The 18,434-nt window shown below is 41.6% G+C and overlaps 2 protein-coding genes across 4 annotated transcripts; both read left to right on the top strand.

Moving 5' to 3' along the window:
• Positions 1–4,204: 4,204 nt before the first annotated feature.
• Positions 4,205–7,398, top strand: thpo (thrombopoietin). Of its 2 annotated transcripts, none has more exons than XM_046407561.1 (5): positions 4,205–4,534; positions 4,649–4,773; positions 4,945–5,031; positions 5,184–5,348; positions 6,156–7,398. In XM_046407561.1, the coding sequence occupies exons 1-5, from the start codon at positions 4,522–4,524 to the stop codon at positions 6,300–6,302; spliced, it is 537 nt and encodes a 178-aa protein (XP_046263517.1). In that variant the 5' UTR covers positions 4,205–4,521; the 3' UTR covers positions 6,303–7,398. The 2 variants fall into 2 exon arrangements, with proteins under 2 accessions (XP_046263517.1, XP_046263518.1); XM_046407562.1 differs by having other exon boundaries at positions 4,209–4,534; positions 6,159–7,398.
• A 229-nt stretch (positions 7,399–7,627) lies between these two features.
• LOC124069849 (solute carrier family 12 member 9-like) lies at positions 7,628–16,411 on the top strand. 2 transcript variants are annotated; one of them, XM_046409332.1, is made up of 15 exons: positions 7,628–7,971; positions 8,381–8,515; positions 8,774–8,911; positions 9,441–9,544; positions 10,067–10,268; positions 10,458–10,565; positions 11,170–11,281; positions 11,553–11,710; positions 12,251–12,333; positions 13,713–13,837; positions 13,929–14,121; positions 14,232–14,406; positions 14,798–14,944; positions 15,027–15,095; positions 16,228–16,410. In XM_046409332.1, the coding sequence occupies exons 1-15, from the start codon at positions 7,764–7,766 to the stop codon at positions 16,308–16,310; spliced, it is 2,040 nt and encodes a 679-aa protein (XP_046265288.1). In that variant the 5' UTR covers positions 7,628–7,763; the 3' UTR covers positions 16,311–16,410. The 2 variants fall into 2 exon arrangements, with proteins under 2 accessions (XP_046265288.1, XP_046265287.1); XM_046409331.1 differs by having other exon boundaries at positions 15,027–16,411.
• The last annotated feature ends 2,023 nt before the right edge of the window (positions 16,412–18,434 follow it).

Genomic DNA, 18,434 nt, shown 5'->3' with positions numbered 1-18,434 from the left:
GCAGTCCTATAAGTTAACTTCCCTGCAAGGTCCCTCTGCCCAGGTTGTGAAAAAACTCCTCCTCCTGGTGGTCCAAACTCATAGAGGTGTCAAAACCAGCACTTGACAAGTCCTCTGAGCTTCCAGAGTCAGCTAGATAATAGTGCTACCTGCAGACAGAGCTAACTAGCTGAGCAACGAGTAAAGCTCTCTGCCTATATCAGAAAATAATGTAATGTGATTATTATTAACTTATTATTTACCCCACACAAAAATTATGAACTTGTGTTTCATAAGTGATGGCCAGCACTGTCAAATTCAGTGCCCTCAGTGCCCAATCAGTGCACTGGGTGCTGCCCTTTGGCAGGATACTGGAAGTTTGTCCCGTCAGAATAAAGTGAGCTTTCAGGCAGAGGAGTCTAAAAGAGACAGGACCTAATACAGCTTGTTACACACAGAGGAAGAGCTGAGGGGCAGTATAAACTGGCAGCATATGATAAGGAATTTTTTCAACTTTGAATCATGCAAGTGGAGTCCCAGAATAAAACAAGTACAGCCAGAAATTAACATAAAGGGTCTCTTTTAGTTAAAGTGAACCATACTCAAGCTAACCCTGATGACAGTATTTTACTATTTTGGAGAAGATGACTCTAGAACCAGATGAGACTGATTACAACTGTTTTCTAATGTAACAATTGGTGGAATGCTCCTTTAAAATTTTAAGGTTCTCACTTACAGTGGTCCACAAACTGTAGAAGAGCTTCAGTGTTTCAGTTCTGATCTTAACAGATTTTTGTAAGAATTTATGCATTGCCTCATATTCAAATGTATTTTAGGCAGGAGAACTGCAGTCTTCTACTTCTGACCGCCAAACAGCCTTTTAAAGAAGCATTTTGCAATCAAGTGCCATGCTCATGGGTACAACAACAAATCAGTGTTGAGGCTCATAAAGCTGCCTCATATCTTTATGCGTGTGTGTGTGTGTGTGTGTGCTCACAGAATCACTTCTCAGAAGTGATTTTATGCAACACTAAAAGTTCTCTTAGATCATCTCCTTTCCTCAGATGACACATGTATTATAACACTGTGAGCTCATCCCTTTGGGCTTCTACTAAAGGCTTTTCAGAGGTGCTACTCACTGGCAGTGAAATCTACTGTGCTGAAAGATGTGTTGCCATGTGAAACTCACACCTGAACCACTGTTCCAAGGATTCACTTCTGCCCGAGCCAAACATGCTTCGTGTTTGCCAGTATGCCTTGTGTTGGATGGGAAATTCAGGAAGTTCAGGACTTTTCAGATCAAATATGATTACCAAATCCATTCCCAGGATTGTTTTAAAAATGTACCACCAAAAGAGCTGGTCCCGAAAGAATTCAAAATCTGAATTATTGGCATTACATCAAACAATTTAAAGCAGTCACAGGCCACTATGCATTTGAATATCAAACTCTCTGATCTTTTGCAGGTTAGAAGACTTAATTCCCCTGGGTGTCAAACCCTCTGATTGGCTGACAGATAAAACAGTCCTGCACAAGATTGCAGCCGACTGAATGTTGGCAAGGTAACCAGTTCAAACCGTTCGACCACAGGCACCAGAAAGAGCCAGGGCATCCGAGACTACTGACTGACTGTGTGTGAGTGTTTTCACCCAAAAATACACTCTCATAAATAGATGTTTCATTTCATAAATCTCATCATTCATGCACTTCATGTTCGTATGCACCTCGAGTCTTCACAAGCCGCACTCACATAATCTCCCTCATCGTAACTAAAGAGCACTGCTGACTTCATTTTATCAGGGATCTGGCAGTCACAGACATCCAGGGGTACTGCGGCCCCAGCAGCAGAGGAACTGGGTGCTCTGCAGCCCCGAGCACCAGCACACTGACCCACATCTCTCCTTCTCCACAGGATTCTTTAGAAATGTGCCACCCACCTCTGCGTGGAGGCCAGTTGGCTACCAAAATACCAGAGGAAAAACAACATGTCCCCCCGTCCTCTGTGACAGTGAAGAGACAAATCAACGTCCATGCGATGAGAAAGCGTGAGAAAACTGTCACATGCATTTTCAAGACATCATGATATAATGGATTAAAGCACTTAGGGCTGCCTAAATAATTTTTTTTTTAAAAAAAGTTTTAAATTTAAGGAAATCACCAGAATAATGTCAGACCATTTCACACCTTATTACCTCTTCATGGTGCTAAAAGTAATAGTGAAACTAATTTTATCTCACATATAGGTCATAACTATGTGCACTTTCCTTACACATGTATTTTACTGTAATTCATCTAAAATATTACAAGAACCCTGAGTCCTTGATGCTGAAACATTAGGATGTACAACCACCTGTGCCCACTTTGGTTTTATGTGTTAAGTTTCACAATTATCAGTCATTCCTGTTTGCTCATAAAATAGCCTACACTCGACAATAACAACAAAATGATACCAGATTACCAGCAAATACACCACAACCCAATCAGACCTTCAACTGCCATTTGCCCTTGAGCCAGATATGGACCAAGTTCTGGACACACGCATGGATTTGACACTTTGGAGAGAGAAAGGAGACAGTGATCCATCATGTCGGGATACAGGATACTTACGGTTTCCCCTGAGTCTGCTCTCCTCCTCTTTTATCTTCTCTCCTCGGGCAACGTATTGAAAACCGTCAGCTGTGTCCCTCCATTGCGCCTTGGCGGAAAGATGACTGAAATAAAGGGACACACAGCTACAGGTTGCAGCGCACGCTCAATCTACGTTGTGGCCGGACACTGGATGACTCCTGACGATCACACTTCACCGGGGGTAAATGTCAGTAGATCCCAGAGTCTGGCCTGTTGCTGATGCGCAATCCATACAAGACCACGCCAAAGTTGTCAACACGGTGCGTAATTACCGGTTTTGCGCCCCCAGAGCAGCGCACAGCGGAGCAGGCAGCTGCTGGCTGGCTTTGGAGACCAGGAGCGACAACAGCCAGCGGTCTGAGAGCGCGGCTGCATGGGATTGTGAGGCAAACAAACTCTATGAGGAGATACTACAGTCTGCTCATCGGCTCCAGTTGAGGTGGGAGGGAGACAGCGGGGTACCGGGTGTCGTGTCCGTGATGCAATGCGGGTACCGTCAGTGCCATGGCCCGCAGTTTTCTCCTTGTGTGCAGAAATCCAGGCGCTCCGGTCATTATCTGCGGAGCCGCGGCGCGCATTCGTCTTAATTACCGGCGGTTGGGATTTTCTGCAGAGACTGAAGGAGGCTTGGAGGGAGAAAAAGAAAACATGTGGTTGGTGTTCATGCTCTCTCTCTCTCTCTGCATCTCCCTCCCTCAGCCTTTCTTTGTACGCGAGAACACACACTCTTGGGGTCTAATATTAGACGTAATGCGCCTTGATCGTGGCACGCATGAAAAGCTTGGGCCCAAATCGAAGAGGGCAGAGGCTCAGTCAATGTCCAGGCTGAGGGTGATGAGTGGGGGTGGGGGGTGAGCACGTGCGACTTAAATGAGGATGGATGGTGCATTCCCCAATGTTTTCTCTTATCTATGCCTCTGACCGTTGTTATACCTCCACAACCTCCGTGGCAATTGGATTGGAGCGTCACCTCGTCTTCCAGCTGCGCCCCGCAGGCATTAAAACCCAACGGATGATTGCTGTGTTTCCGGGTGAGGACCGCTTGTTCACCTGCTTTCCTGGGTGATAAATATAAGTAGGGGTGTAAAATGGATAATCACCTTGGCAGTGACTTCACCTTCTTGCAAGGTCCACATCCCTTAAAGAAAACGCGTATAGCACCGAGGCCTGTGGCCAAAATTCAACTGAAGCCTAATTGTTAAATTATAATTAATTGTAAACGTTAGGAAACAAAAATCTTGGCAATAACTTGAATATTTTCTCTAAACTTTTGTGAACGTATATTTTGCAGCACACTCTGGCTTGCTGGTACATTAACAACCATATTCTACGTGAGACTGTGAGTGTCTGAAATACTAAAGCAACATTATTTTCAAGTCACGTATGTGCATTATGCCAGACACAGTTAAGTCACCACAAACAGGCCGCACACCCACGTAGATTACACACACCTACATGTTGTGTGTGGGCCGTGTAGCTCTCTCTGACAATTTTGTGAAAATTACGAACTCAAGAGCAAAAGTAAATAGCCTCCAGCAGCAGTGACTGGATTTGATGTCAGCTGTGTAAATGAAGAGTCTTTCACAATAATAAATCATTAACCTTTAGTCTGCAAGCTGTCCCCCGAACGGTCTGAAAACACCAGCTCTGGCTGAGCGAGAAGGTAATATCAATGAAATGCCATTTTCAGCCTATAACGTTTTGTTATGCTGCACAGCAGGGAAGTTGGAGCGCATCCTGTTCTCAGGCTAGATAACACTCGCACTTCCCACTACTGAATGAGAAGGTGGGAAATCAAGTGGTGAGAAGACAAAAAGGACAGGCAGCTCCTCTCGAGTGGACACAGGGCATTTTCCACCTGGCACATTTCTTAATGGAACAAATGTGGATTCAGCAGGAGTGGCCAGGCAGGCCATGGCATTAAGCAGTGAGTAGTGAGCCTAAAAAGTTTGCCTTATGAGGACTTTAATGCGCTTGTTACAAGCTGAACGAGTTGGCTTGTGGTGTCCCAGCTTCAATGTGTGTTTATGTGTTTGTTCAGGATTTTTGCTGCTCTGTATGGTGGCCTCTGAGGTGTTTGATGCTGAGACCAAACCCATTGATTTTGTGTGTAATAGAGGAGCCAGGAGGTCTCTGAATATTGTGGCAGAGATAGAGAGGGCACTGGTGAGAGTATGACTCTGTCTTTCCCTACATTTTGCTGTCTCTTTCTGTCTCTCCTCTGCCGTATCTAATCCTCTTGTCTGTCTGTTGTTACCTGAAATCCTCCATCATTCTGTCTCCTCCACATTTGTTCGTCTTCTGTCATCTGTCTCTTCCATGTCTCCTCCTGTGCAGAGTGACTGTAATGGCTTCACGACTTTCCCCACACCGGTTCAGCTACCCTGTACCGAGCTTCATGTTGCATCCTGGGAAAACAAATCAGTATGTTGGTACATGCAGTCCAAAACCTTCTACCACAATGGATTTCTTACTTATTTAGTATGCCATTTAGTGGTTTATCTTGTCTTTAACAATATCCTCTAAAAACATATTTTACTGGTTTTGTCTTTTGGTATTTATACATGTTACCACAGCACCAGGAGAAGAGAGGAGACATAGTTGCATCCTTGAGGCTTCTTATTGAAAGTGTGAAGGCTGTGAGGGTCCCAACGCAGCCAGGATGTGCCGTTTCACTGCTGCAGAGACTGGAGAGAAACATCAACAACTACCTGCTCCTTCTCACACACCTTCAGATAAGTGTAAGAAGCAGTCACACTGAAAAGCTGCATGCAAGAAGTGTATATGTTGAGGGTTAATATACTATCAATTTGGCTGCAAAAGTTTCTGGGTTACTTAAATATATTAAATCGCAATATTTAATTGTGCTAGGAAGGTGCTAAATATATATCAATACAGACAATAAAATGCTTTTGTGAAAACCTCCTCTTTCTTCTAAGCAACTTTCATATTTGATTTTAATGTGGCTGCCTTTTGACCTGCAAATAACAAAATGAAAGCCAGCTGGCCTCAGTCTGTCTCCATCACTCACTCACTCACTCACTCACACACAAACACATCATAACAAACTGAGCCAAGTAGCATTTATCAGTGTGCTGATGAACATTAACACGAAGTGAGTGAAAATGTGTTGATGGGCTTCTCCCTCGCTGGCTTGCATCTGAATCAGAGGCATTATCAATTTCCCCCGGTGTGGAAATATCCTGCTTTCTCATAAGTCTGTGACTTGCTGGAATACTTGTGCCCTGGCAGTGATGATGTTATGTTGTGTGACCGCAAGCCTTCCTTCCTCAGGACAAGAAGAAGATAGCAGTGCATACTTTCCCAATGAGACAGAGTACAAGATGGATGTCCTGTGTTCTGTGTTTTACATAACATTCAGGAAGTTTTTGTGAATTTCTGTTGACAAGAATCAATTCTTTTCCACCCTGCTTTATGTTTTCATTCCAGCTTCCTTTTCTCACTATGTTCATGTCCTTTTGCTGGATGCAGGTTCTTTCTCTCATTTCTAAAGCCACCTTCATTGTTGTGTTATCTGTTTGGACCAGCAGGGGCCAGTGGTGAGCACAGCACTGTCCTGTGTTCCTCGAAGCACGCAGAGTCTGAGCACAGTCCTACTGAACTACAACCGACTGATCTCAGGCAAACTGGAGTGGTTCATGGTTGACCTAGAAGACCGATGCACTTATCAGTGAGACAAGAACAACTTCAGCGGACCCAGCAGGGTGATGAGTTCCACTAAAGCCCAGGACAATACAAGAAGCAGGAAGATTCACCGGAGCAAAATATCCTAAAGGATCTGGATTATCTCCTCACTTTAGACTCACTCTCTTTAAGAGTAAAAAGTAGAAATACACCCTTCTCTGCTGGTCATCAGGAGGAACTACAGCAAGAGAACGAGAGAAAAATAAAAAAAAAACTGCAATGATGACATTGTAAACAAATGAATGTATTTTAGGTGGGTGGTTTTTTTTTGTTGTTTGTTTTTTGTATTATTCTACATAAAATCAGAGATGCTTTAAATTTCTACAGAAACACAAAACAAGCCCACAGTCTGCCAAAGGGCGGGTATGTTTGCATTGTAAATTGTATATAGCCTATAGGCAGCTTCTTGTCTTCACTGAATGCAAAATTCTCATAATCAAAATGACTGTTTCACATCAAATGTTGTCATCCAGCTTGATCAAATGGCCAGGACCAAAAAGTCATCTTGGTTGTTTGGATTAATGTTTTGATGTCAGAATTGTTTCTCCATAATTGGTGGTACAAAAGTATTGCACAGTGGATGGAAAGACTATAGTCTATGCACGAAATTGGTTTATTTTTAATTTTATTCTGGTTAGGTTATTATGCAAATACTTCAAGACAGTCCTTGCACATTAGCTGAATGAAAAGAAATCACAGATACTTATTAAATATACTTACCAAAAAATAACGGAAATTGGAATGTGCTGCCATACAGTCTTTGAATGAGTTTAGTGAGTAGACATATTCTCATTGCACCTTTAGATCTTCTCTCTGTTTACATTTCATTTTAATGTTATTTCTTTGCTGTAGCTGTGTGCATGGTACAATGTTTTTTTTCTTTTATTCTTACATTGTCTTTTTTTAAAATCACAAAAACTAACTTAGTTGTCTTTTTTGTATTTATGTGTCTAGCTACTTACCTAGATTTTGCATGTAAGAGGTTACTACGTTTTATATCGAAATGAATACTGTTTATCATAAAAACATTGTTATAAAATATGCAATAAACTCTGATTCTTTTCATTAAATTACTCATTTATAGATCTGGTCGGTTAGTTGAGTCAGTTGCTGGTTATTATTATGATATGGTTGTTTTTTTGTTTGTTTTGTTTTGTTTTTGTTTGTTTATTTTTTGCTAACGTCAATGGAATTTTAAAAATTAGCCGGGAGATTAATCAAGGACTACTTGTTACTGATTGGATGAGCCAATTATAGGAAGCAACGTCATTCCCCCATTAACAAATCATCATTAGCTGCAAAAGGTGAAATGGGCGGCGGCCGTGCAATTAGACAACGTTCAGTGCCGATTCAGCCATTAGCTCGCCTACCCGCAGCTCCAGCGCAAACGTTAAACGTTCGCTTGAAGGTTTTTCGCCAGCGAACTGCATTAACTGTTGACCTGAACCGCCATGTCAGAAAAGGCTCCTCTTCTACATTACCGACTCACCACCAGCATCGGTGCGGGCCCGAAACATGTATCCAAACACAGCGGGGCCAAGCCAGGCAGGGACGGCCGACGATCCAAGGACGAAACCGCCCGGAAACTCGGGGTGCTGTTTGGCGTGGTCATGCCGACCTTACTGTCCATGTTTAGCGTCGTTGTGTTTTTGCGAATTGGTAAGTAGGGGAGGGCCAAAATCTTTAAAAAGTATTTTAAAATTTTGTAATAAAACGAACATATTCGACCAAGTTAAAAGACAAGTGAATCTTAAACTTCCGTTTAATTTGCATCAGGTTAGCTGATGCTAACACGAGCCCAAGGTAATCAGTTTGGTTCTACAAACTGGTCAAAATCAAAAGATATTATGTTGGACAAACATTATAATAAAACAGAGAAAAGCAGGAAATTCTCAAGTTTATGAAGCTGAAAGCAGCAAATATTCATCAGTTTCCTATTGTATCTGTTGTGTCCAAAATTTAAACAATGGATTAGATCAGTATGAAAATGTTCCTGCATGTTACTGTGCAAGCAAAAGTTACACTACATGCCTGAGGTAAACTAAAGATATACTCCTACCTCTTGCAGGGTTTGTTGTGGGTCAGGCAGGACTCTACCAATCCATTGCCATGTTCTTGGTGGCCTATTTCATCATCACAATGACTGTGCTTTCTGTCTGTGCCATCTCCACCAATGGGGCTTTAGATGCTGGAGGTGCTTATTGTATCCTTAACTGCTGAGGGACACTTAAGCTTTAGCTTGAAAGTCTCTCTTGGGTGTGATTAAAATTGACTAATGGATTGACAAAAAAATGTTCCTGCTTCTCCCTTGATTGATTTGCTTTATCCAGTAATGGCACAGACCCCTTTGTGGTATAAATCTGACAAGTGCTCTGTCCTTATTAAGGTGAGATATTGTGTTCAGTCTTAGTTGGTTTACATATAAATCTGGAGTTAGAAATTCCTCAACTCGAATCCCCAGACATGATCAGCCGAGCTCTGGGTCCAGAGTTTGGAGGCAGTATTGGGATCATGTTTTTCTTTGCCAATGTCTGCGGCAGTGCTCTCTACGTTTTGGGCCTGGTCGAGGCCATCCTGTCTGCCTTTGGCATTCCAGAAGGTAAGGTGCATTGCGACATGGTGGGACATCGCGGCAAGGGGTCTGCTATATCATATTACATTGAATAATACTGACATAAATTTTAATATTTAAAGAATATATATTGTAATAATAGTAATATTCAGTCACAGTGTCATACAGCTATGGCCAGCATGACTGAAAGCAAAAGTAATGTTGCTGCCGCCTCCACGGTGGAGGAGTCGGTCCCTAACGGGGGAGCGACTCCAGTAATATGAAAGAACTCCAAGAAGACTGTAAGACAAAAAAGGGGCAATACAGCAAATTACCTGTTGCCTCAAGCAGTTGAATATGGGGAGAGCCAGAAATCACATAAGGATAGTCAAACAGCTGTTGTGATTTCTCAGCCAAAATAGTTTTCAGTATTTTGTAATATTGTCAAGAATATCATTATCCTAAAAATACCCTGAAATATGGTGACATTATTTTAGGACCATATCACCAACCCATAATCTTGGGCACATCGGTGTGTTGCTATATTAATTAACCCTATTTTATTGTCCATGAGAAGGTGCTGCAGCTGCTGTGGGTCTCCATCGAGTGTTGCCTACAGGATACTGGTGGTCTCTACTTTATGGCTCTGTCCTGCTCTTCTTGTGTTTCCTTGTCTGCTTGGTAAGATTTAATAGTGATGATTTTACTAATTAAGATACATTCTTTCAGTTCATCTTTTGTTTGCACAAATGAAAGGAGTTTTAAATCACATTTATGAAAATTATGTTTTACTAAATGTACAAGGAGTCTAAATCCCCACTAATGGCCTGTAGAGGCAGTATTGTTTTCACCACACGAATTACTGAGAGTCAGCTGGATCCAACACTAAGATTATTGTGCTGTTGTTCGAAATAAACTTTGATTACTTTGACTGAATGCTTTGGCTATACTGTGTAAGGGAAAGGCTCTAAATGTTTAGATTCAATAAAAAGGTTAATCTCTTCAGAGTGTAATTGCACTCAATATATTTCATTGCAATGTGCCTTTAAGAATCAGAGTTCTTAAATCTGATGAGATCCATGGCTTGTAGTTTTAAGATACCTTGTCCTGGGCCAGTGTCAGCATACGTTAAGAACTTGCATATCATTTATAAGAAAAGAGACTCTGGAGCAGTTCCTACATTTAACTGGCTTGTCATTACAGGTGGGAGCCCACATCTATGCCAAAGCCACCTTTATTGTCTTCATCATAGTCACAACAGTCCTGATTTCGATCTTCATCAGTTTCTTCATTGTGGGACCCATCGTGGTGATTCTACCAGATAGTTCTGTGTTTAACAGTTCAGGCCTGAGCACAGCCAACTATTCTGGCTTTCAACTCCACACCCTGGAACGCAACTTACTGTGTAAGTGTTGGACATATTCTCTCATGTTGTGGTTGAATATTTTATAGACTTTGATGATGTTAGACCTGTCTAAACAGTGTTAGACCTGTATGGAACAAAACAGCCTTTGTATTATTACCTTTGATTTGTTAATTGAGGACTACGTGATCCCTTATATGTGTGACTGATCAAGCCTTCTGTCACTCCTAGCTAATTACACAGTAGACTACACAACTGGTGCCATTATGAGTTTTACCACAGTGTTTGCTGTCATGTTCAACGGCTGCACTGGAATCATGGCAGGCTCTAATATGTCAGGTAAGATGGTGCTAAAATAACAATAAATAGTTTTGCAAAAAGCAAATCTTTATCTTTTCCCCAAATTAGGACCATTTTAATGTAAATAATAATTTTGTCTATAAAATGTAAGAGGTTTGAGGTTTGAAAACAGGTTTGATAGTAACCCAAGATTACAGTGAAAGTAGTATTTTTTTTTTCTGTTGTAGAACTCAGACGTAATTGCCTAAATAAGCTGACTTTGTGTTTTTAAGCCTTGCAATGACTTTGTGCAGTTATTTACCCCTGATGAGTGCTGACCTGAAAGAAGAACCTTGGAATTATACAACATGCTCATATGATATTTCTTGTACCAGGAGTCAGTTGACCAGGATACATTAGGGATTATGAAATACGCTGAGGGATGCAAAGATACACCGGTTGTATTTTACAAACTCGGGCAAAAGAAAACTGCATTTCTCAACCATTTAAAAGGAGTTTAGAAATGTGGACCGTGTTGCACCCAGGTGAATTTAAGCACAGTTTATGTGTATGTATCTGAGAAATGCCAAACTTTGACAGAACTTCAATGTTTTTAACAATTTTGCTTTTGTGGAAGAGAAAACATTTTTCATGTGTTTTCCAGGTGATTTGAAAAATCCCAGCTATTCCATCCCAAGAGGAACCCTTGCAGCTGTTCTTACAACTTTCATCACATACAATCTGCTTAGTGTTATGGCTGCCTGGACCTGTGATCGGTTAGGAACACAAGCACCGACCCAGTCAAACACACTGAAATAGTATTAGAACAAATAAGCTGAACTATGTGTAAAAACACTGTGGTCACTTAAATATTTAATACTGGAATGTTCAAATGAAGGTTTTGCATTTAAGCAGTCTGTGATTTTAATCTTATTTTGTTTGTACACATGTCAAGCGGTGCTGTCCAAGTGGTTTTATTAACACAGATAACCTACTATAGTAAACATTGACTCATTTAATGTGTGGAATTTCATCCATTATCCTTAGCCACCTTCTCCAAAGAGATTACAGTTTCCTGGGAGACATCAATATATGGCCACCCCTGGTGACAGTCGGCGTTTACTCCTCCACCATCTCTGCTGCCATGAGTAACCTCATAGGAGCCTCCAGGATCCTATATGCCCTTTCCAAAGACAACCTTTTTGGTAAGATTCTTGAACAACAGGTGTCCTGCCGCCAGATGCCCCTGTTGTCCATAACGTGTAGAATTAAATATCAAAGAGCAGCGGATTCTTTGTTAAATATCTGGTTTTAGCTGACGTGACCATTTTTGCAGTGAGAAGGATTTAATTACTAATCCTGCTTGTTCAGGTTATGATCAGGGCTAAGTAGGTGATCCAGAGTATATGAAAGCATATCCAACTCCAGCTGGTCCACTGTAAAGCTGAGTCAACATTTTAATAATCAGCCATCTGTTGAAAAGAGGCCTCCATCTCAAATGTGAGAAATTGACACTTTTATTAATTTCATCATGTCTCGTTTTCCTAGCGGAGGCATGTTAATTTGGAAAGCATGATTTGGCAACAGATGGCTTTCAGTGTTGACTTTCTCAGGAGAAAAAATCCTCTCCTTATGTGTTTGGCTTCAGGACGAGTGCAGGATGACTCAGTTGTTTATCTGATTTAGGACCATGAGCAATAACTGACAGTGTGACTTTGTTTTTTGTTAATGTTATAAATCTATAGGTGGTGTCCTGGCTCTGGCAAAGAAAACATCTCGGAGTGGGAACCCCTGGGCATCAGTGCTTGTCTCCTGGTTGCTTGTGCAGGTAGGATAGTAGTGCAAATGTGGAGTGGTTAAGGTTTTAACTCCTTGCATTAAGTTTAGAGCGTCTGCTTGAGCTCTAGTAGCTCTTTAAGGTTTAGTGGCTGATGGATGCAAAGTGGGTCCAGAGTCACCCCTCCTTCTTCTGTTGAATTACTGCAGAGCTGCTCGTTGCAGCAGATGGCACACACATCACGTGAAACTGCGCAGGCTGCACAAGTGTTGGGCTCTCAAACGATACCCATCACTTGTCTGTGTTTTCAAGTGTTTGAGAGAAAACAGTGTATGAATTTACCTCAAAGTTCATCATAATTATAGTCTGCATAAAGGTCTGTTTCCATCTGTGCACCCATTAGTGGTGGGGGGAGAAATGCAGCGCTGCCCTGAGGTGAAGGTAAAAGTAAGAGTAGAGCTTGAATGGAAGCATATACATCTTTCTGCTGACCATCTAAATGTATAAGAACTCTAAACTCAGCAGTGCAAAGCAGCATTTGTGCTTCAACAGCATTTGTGCTTCAACATGCTTGGCTTCAATTTGGCTAAACATTTGTCAGATGAAGAACACTGCTAGCTTCAAAAGCCAGGGTGACAGAAGATTACTGTCCTGTTGCTAGTAAGTGGACTTTTTGTTTCTCTCCTTTGTAAACTTAGCATCAGTGTATCAGTTTGATTGCAAGGTTTGTTGCATGTTACATTTCTTGAATTGTTTCAGCGAGGTCATGGACAGATAGAGTAATGTGTAATTTAAACCAATTAAACTATTTATCATGATGGTTTGTGTTTGGGTCAAGGGACATACAGGGGTCTGAACACACTTGTAGTCCATATCAGTTGTTTTCCATATCAAAGTAGGGACACCCAGGAGTCATTGAGATGGTTCTAAGTTGTCACCAGCAGATAAAAGGAATAATTTATTTTCGTTATTATTCCAGCCAACCAAGTCACACAATGACCAAATGTTCAGGCTATTTTTGTGATGAGTTTCACACACTTAAATATTAAGAAATTATTGTATGGCAAGACTCATACCAGATGGGGGACTCTGTTCTTATCAAAAGGTTGTTTGTGTCAAGTTAGATGGTTCTTGATGTGAAAAAGTGTACGAACCACTGGTCTAAACATACGCAGGTCTATTGTTTTTAGACGCCGTTCTCAGTAACATTGTTTGCTAATGCCTGCTCACACTCCTATTGCTAGAAGTATTGCATATTTTAATTGTCAGTGCTTAAAAAGTCCAACTTAAATGGGATTGAAGTTGCACAAAATACAAAGTTAATTATTATTATTATTATTGATTGAATATTTGTCATTTTTCTGTTTAAAACACAATTAACAAAAATGTACAGTGTAATCCAAATTAATGTGCCCTGTTCTTTCCACTAGGTGGTGCTGTTTGCTGGTAAATTGAACACCATTGCTGGTATTGTGACTATATTCTTCTTGTTAGTCTATGCTGCTGTGAACCTGGCCTGTTTAGCTCTCGAATGGGCATCTGCACCAAACTTCAGGTACAGTCATTCAATCGTGATTGAAAAGTTGATTTTCTTTCCATATTCTGTCATTGTCTTTTGACATTTTTTTTTTTTTTTTTTTCTTTAGACCCTCATTTCGTTGTTTCACTTGGCATACCTGCACCCTGGGCATTATTGGCTGCCTGGTCATGATGTTCCTGATCAATGCCATTTATGCATTTGCCAGCATAGCCTTCATGCTGCTGCTCTTAATGCTTATCCAATACCTCGGTCCCATCAGCAACTGGGGATACATCAGCCAGGCTCTCATCTTCCACCAGGTGCATAAAAAAGCCATTTTTCTCACAGGATTCAACATTATGATACAAGTTTGCATTAATTATTACTTCATTATCACATGTGTTTTTCACCCCATTTTTTATTCACGTAGGTGCGCAAATACCTGTTGATGTTGGATGTGCGTAAGGATCATGTGAAGTTCTGGCGGCCCCAGGTGCTCTTGATGGTGGCAAACCCTCGTAGCTGTACAGGTCTCATAACTTTCATTAACGACCTTAAGAAGAGCGGCCTCTATGTCCTGGGACATGTAAAGCTGGGTTTACTGGGTAAGAAATCTGGAGGCAGATATGTGTATTTTTAAAGGAGCATACTAAACTAAAAATTTTAGTTTTTTTGTATTACACACTCACCTATTGGAAGCTTTAAAGGTGGCTGTTTTAAACATTGGTATTTGGAACCTTTTGTCTTGAAAAGCTATCAGGAATAGTTGTTCCTGTAATCTTGATGTTCATGTGTTGGAATGTACATATAAACTTCCCTAAAGTCCCTCCTGCAGTGTAAGCCAACTTTGTGCTGTCCATTTGTATACTTGTTATGCTCCTACCAGAATACACCCAAATGCACTGCTACAAACATGCTGCCTGTGAAAGAATGAAATGTCTTTCTCTCTCTCTCATACAACTGTCATTTTGTGTATCTTTCTTTGTTAATGTGCAGATGGGTTGCCCTCTGATCCTCTGCAGAACAGTTACGACTCCTGGTTGTCCCTAGTGGACCACCTAAATGTCAAGGCATTTGTGAACCTTACCCTGGCTGACTCTGTGCGACATGGAGTTCAGAACCTACTTTTCATCACAGGCTTTGGTAGACACTTTTACATTATTGGTGTATGATGATATTGTTTTTTTCCCCAATGTGTCCATTTAATATATCTGTTTGCATTTAGGGGCGATGCGGCCGAACACTCTAGTTTTGGGTTTCTATGATGACTGCGTCCCTCAAGACCACCTCCAAGGTAAACTTCTCCTTTCTACAGGCTATGGCTTGGATATACCAAATCCATCAACAGACCCCCGAGAGCGGCGATCTCCCTGCTTCCCCAATGTGCGAGGTATTGAGGACCCCAAAGACCATCAGGAGGAGGAATATGTGTCAGTGATTGCTGATGCTGTAAAAATGGGAAAGAATGTGATATTGGCTCGTTACTTCAACCAGTTCAACCGAGAGGAGGTCTTGGGATCGGGAAGAAAGATTGGAGGCCACCGGAGCATGACGGGGCCTTTTGTTGACATCTGGCCTCTGAATCTACTTCTGCCAGACAGCCGTGGTTATGTGGACATCTGCTCACTGTTCCTGTTGCAGCTGTGCACCGTGCTCCACGAGACCCGTGCCTGGAGCCAGGCAAGACTCCGCCTTTTCCTGTGTGTGGAGGCTGGTTGCAGTCTGAAGGAAGAGGAGGAGAGGAAGCTCCAAGTGATGCTAAAGGAGCTCAGGATCTCAGCTCAGGTGCAAATAGTGGAATGGGACCAGGTGGTTGCTCTGCACTGGCAGAGACAAGGAGAAGAGAGGAGGGAGAGAGGAAATCTGGTAGAGTCCGCACAGAATGAAGAGAGGAGGGAGAGACGAGAAGTCGAGAAGGAAAATGGTATTCAGCAGTTTCCTAATAATGCAGCTCAGCTCACCGATGAATATATCTGTGCTGTCAACAGTCTCATTCGCAGACATGGTGCCCCTCAGCCTGCTGTGAGTTTCCTGTATTTGCCCCGCCCACCAGCGGACACAAGCCGTTACCGTGCATACCTTCACCACATGGACCTGTTAAGTCAAGACCTGGGCCCAACATTGCTTATTCATGGGGTTACTCCTGTGGTCACCACTGACCTCTAAGATTTTACTATCAACTCTTAATCCATCAACCAGGATGATCTGGTACAGTTAATCTGTGGGGCTCTGCCTGTTGTAACCGGATTATTATGACAGTTAATTATGATTATTAAGCTGTCAATACACAGTATCAGACCAAACCAGTTTTATATTTAAGACACACCCAGATTTTGAATTTACAGTTCATATTTCCCTTATATTCTTAAGACATTTTGGAAAATTGATTTGATGACCTAGATACTCAAAATGAGTTTTTGTTTTAGGTTGTTTAGTCATCACCATGGACATAGTAACATTTTGTGGGGTGAAAGAAGAAACATCAGGAGGAAGGATTTTAGGCCGGTAATCATTATTTTCTTGTCATACACGCAACACTTTGGGATTGTGCCAGAAGATTGTAAACTTTTTGTACATGTTAATAGAAAAATAAATAAATTGTTGTGTTAAATCAGATATCTTTCTTTTTTATTTTCAATTGAGAATAGCAATGCCTTCTGCTAGTGAGTTACTCATTAGTCATGTATTTTGCAAAGCACTTCCTAATTCACTTCATTCATTAGACTGGTTGCACAGCAGACAGTTTGACATATCATAGCTGGAAACACGTGTATTAATGATTGCTGCATTTAACTGAGGTGGTGGGGTCTGCTGTTGTGTATGCTGACTCACTGTTACTTGGGACAATTAAAGGCACTGAGCTGTGGTTACTGTTAAGCCCAGCTGTGTTTCTCCTAGAATGACAAGTCAAAATGTCTGTACACAAGTATTGGGACACCTGACTTTAATGACATTGCATTCTACAGCTTTGCAGCCGTAACAGCTTTCACCCCTCGGGGAAGGCTTTCCGTGGGAATTTTGAGCAAGTCAGACACTGATGTTGTACCAAAAGGCCTGGCTCGCAATCTCTGTTCCAGTTCATCCCAAAAGTGTTTGATGGGGTTGAGGTCAGGGCTCTGTGTGGGCCAGTCAAGTTCTTCCACACCAAACTCATCCAGCCATGTCTTTATGGGCCTTGCTTTGTGCACTGGGGCACAGTCATGCTGGAATAGAAAAAGTCCTTCCCCAAACTGCTGTCACAAAGCTTGAAGCATAGCATTGTTCAAAATGTCTGTATACTGAAGCATTAAGATTTCCCTTCACTGGATGTAAGGGCCACCAGTGAAATATACCTGGGTCTTTCCTATTGAATGCCTGCAGATGGCGATATATGCCCAGTATCATGGCTGTGCTGATAGTTGTACCAAGCCTGGCTTACAAGCTCTTGTATGTGGGCCGTACTTTGCCCCATCAGACTAATGTGATGGGTTTTCCATATCTCAAAGCAGCATCTCATCATCACTGATTCGGCAGAGACCAATACTGGTTGGCCCGTTGCTGACATGCTCACATGCTGGACTAAACAAATAAATCACACAAAATGATTTTAAAAGAACAGTTCCTAAATGTGTATATATGTGACATTGCTTCTGATTTCCCTTCCCCAAAAGAGCTGACATTATGTGAATGTCAACAGCCAGAATCTCTGCATATCAGTGCCTTGGTTTAGTTTGCTCATCACTTGGACATTTAACAAAAAAGCAAGAAACCTGCAGGCATATCCAAGATTCAGCAAAAGTTAATCTTTCATAAATAAAATGCATACTAATTTTCCAAGGCTCCAGCGTGTAGGGCTTTGAATGGATATTGAGATTAGGCCAGTATGTGACGAGTACACGGACCATCCAAACAGGATGATAATCATTAAATTCAGTATTGACATGAATGGGATTTCTTCAATTACATCTTTTAATATTTCTGCCTTTGTAAAGGAGAATACATTGTTCTGTATACTTCTAGTTATTTTATCCACTTAAACTGGTCTGTCATTTGAAAAGTTAAGCAACCTCTTGTGGGCTGTTGCATTATCAGGGTATTCATTCTAATGCACTGAAAACTGGCTGAATTACGCAGTATATAATTTGCACAGGAACTGCGTGGTGGGCAACGGTGAGATTGCACCTTCTGATGGAGATCCAACGCCATCTGTGGCATATGTCACGTTTTGTTAGAGAAAATTCCATGAGTTTGTATAGAGGGGTGCTAAAATCCTCCTACACATTACTGACAAACTGCACGTGGGAAGGAGTGCATTCACAGATGGAGGCAGATTGGGCTCCAAGTGCTATTAAGGGACACCACATTCACAGTCAAGCAAGAAACATGGATATATAAGATACAACAGACTGAATCTGTTTTTCTTACCTACACATTGTTAAAGACGAACTTTATTTGGAAACACAAAGAGCCTATAGTGCACCTGTAGATTCCCCCGAATTGTCAGAGCAGTTTCTCTTGTCAGAATGAGGATTATCTATCTCCTCCGCCAACAAATGGAAAGATGGAGAGACTGAATCACTTCCGGTCTGTGATTGGTTTTGAGAGGGAGCGTTGCTGATGTAGGAAAAGTGTAATGTACTATGAATATTAAAAT

This window comes from Scatophagus argus, chromosome 13, assembly GCF_020382885.2.
Source record: "Scatophagus argus isolate fScaArg1 chromosome 13, fScaArg1.pri, whole genome shotgun sequence".
In the NCBI taxonomy this organism is placed as follows: domain Eukaryota; kingdom Metazoa; phylum Chordata; class Actinopteri; family Scatophagidae; genus Scatophagus; species Scatophagus argus.
This window is presented reverse-complemented; position numbering and strand designations above follow the sequence as displayed.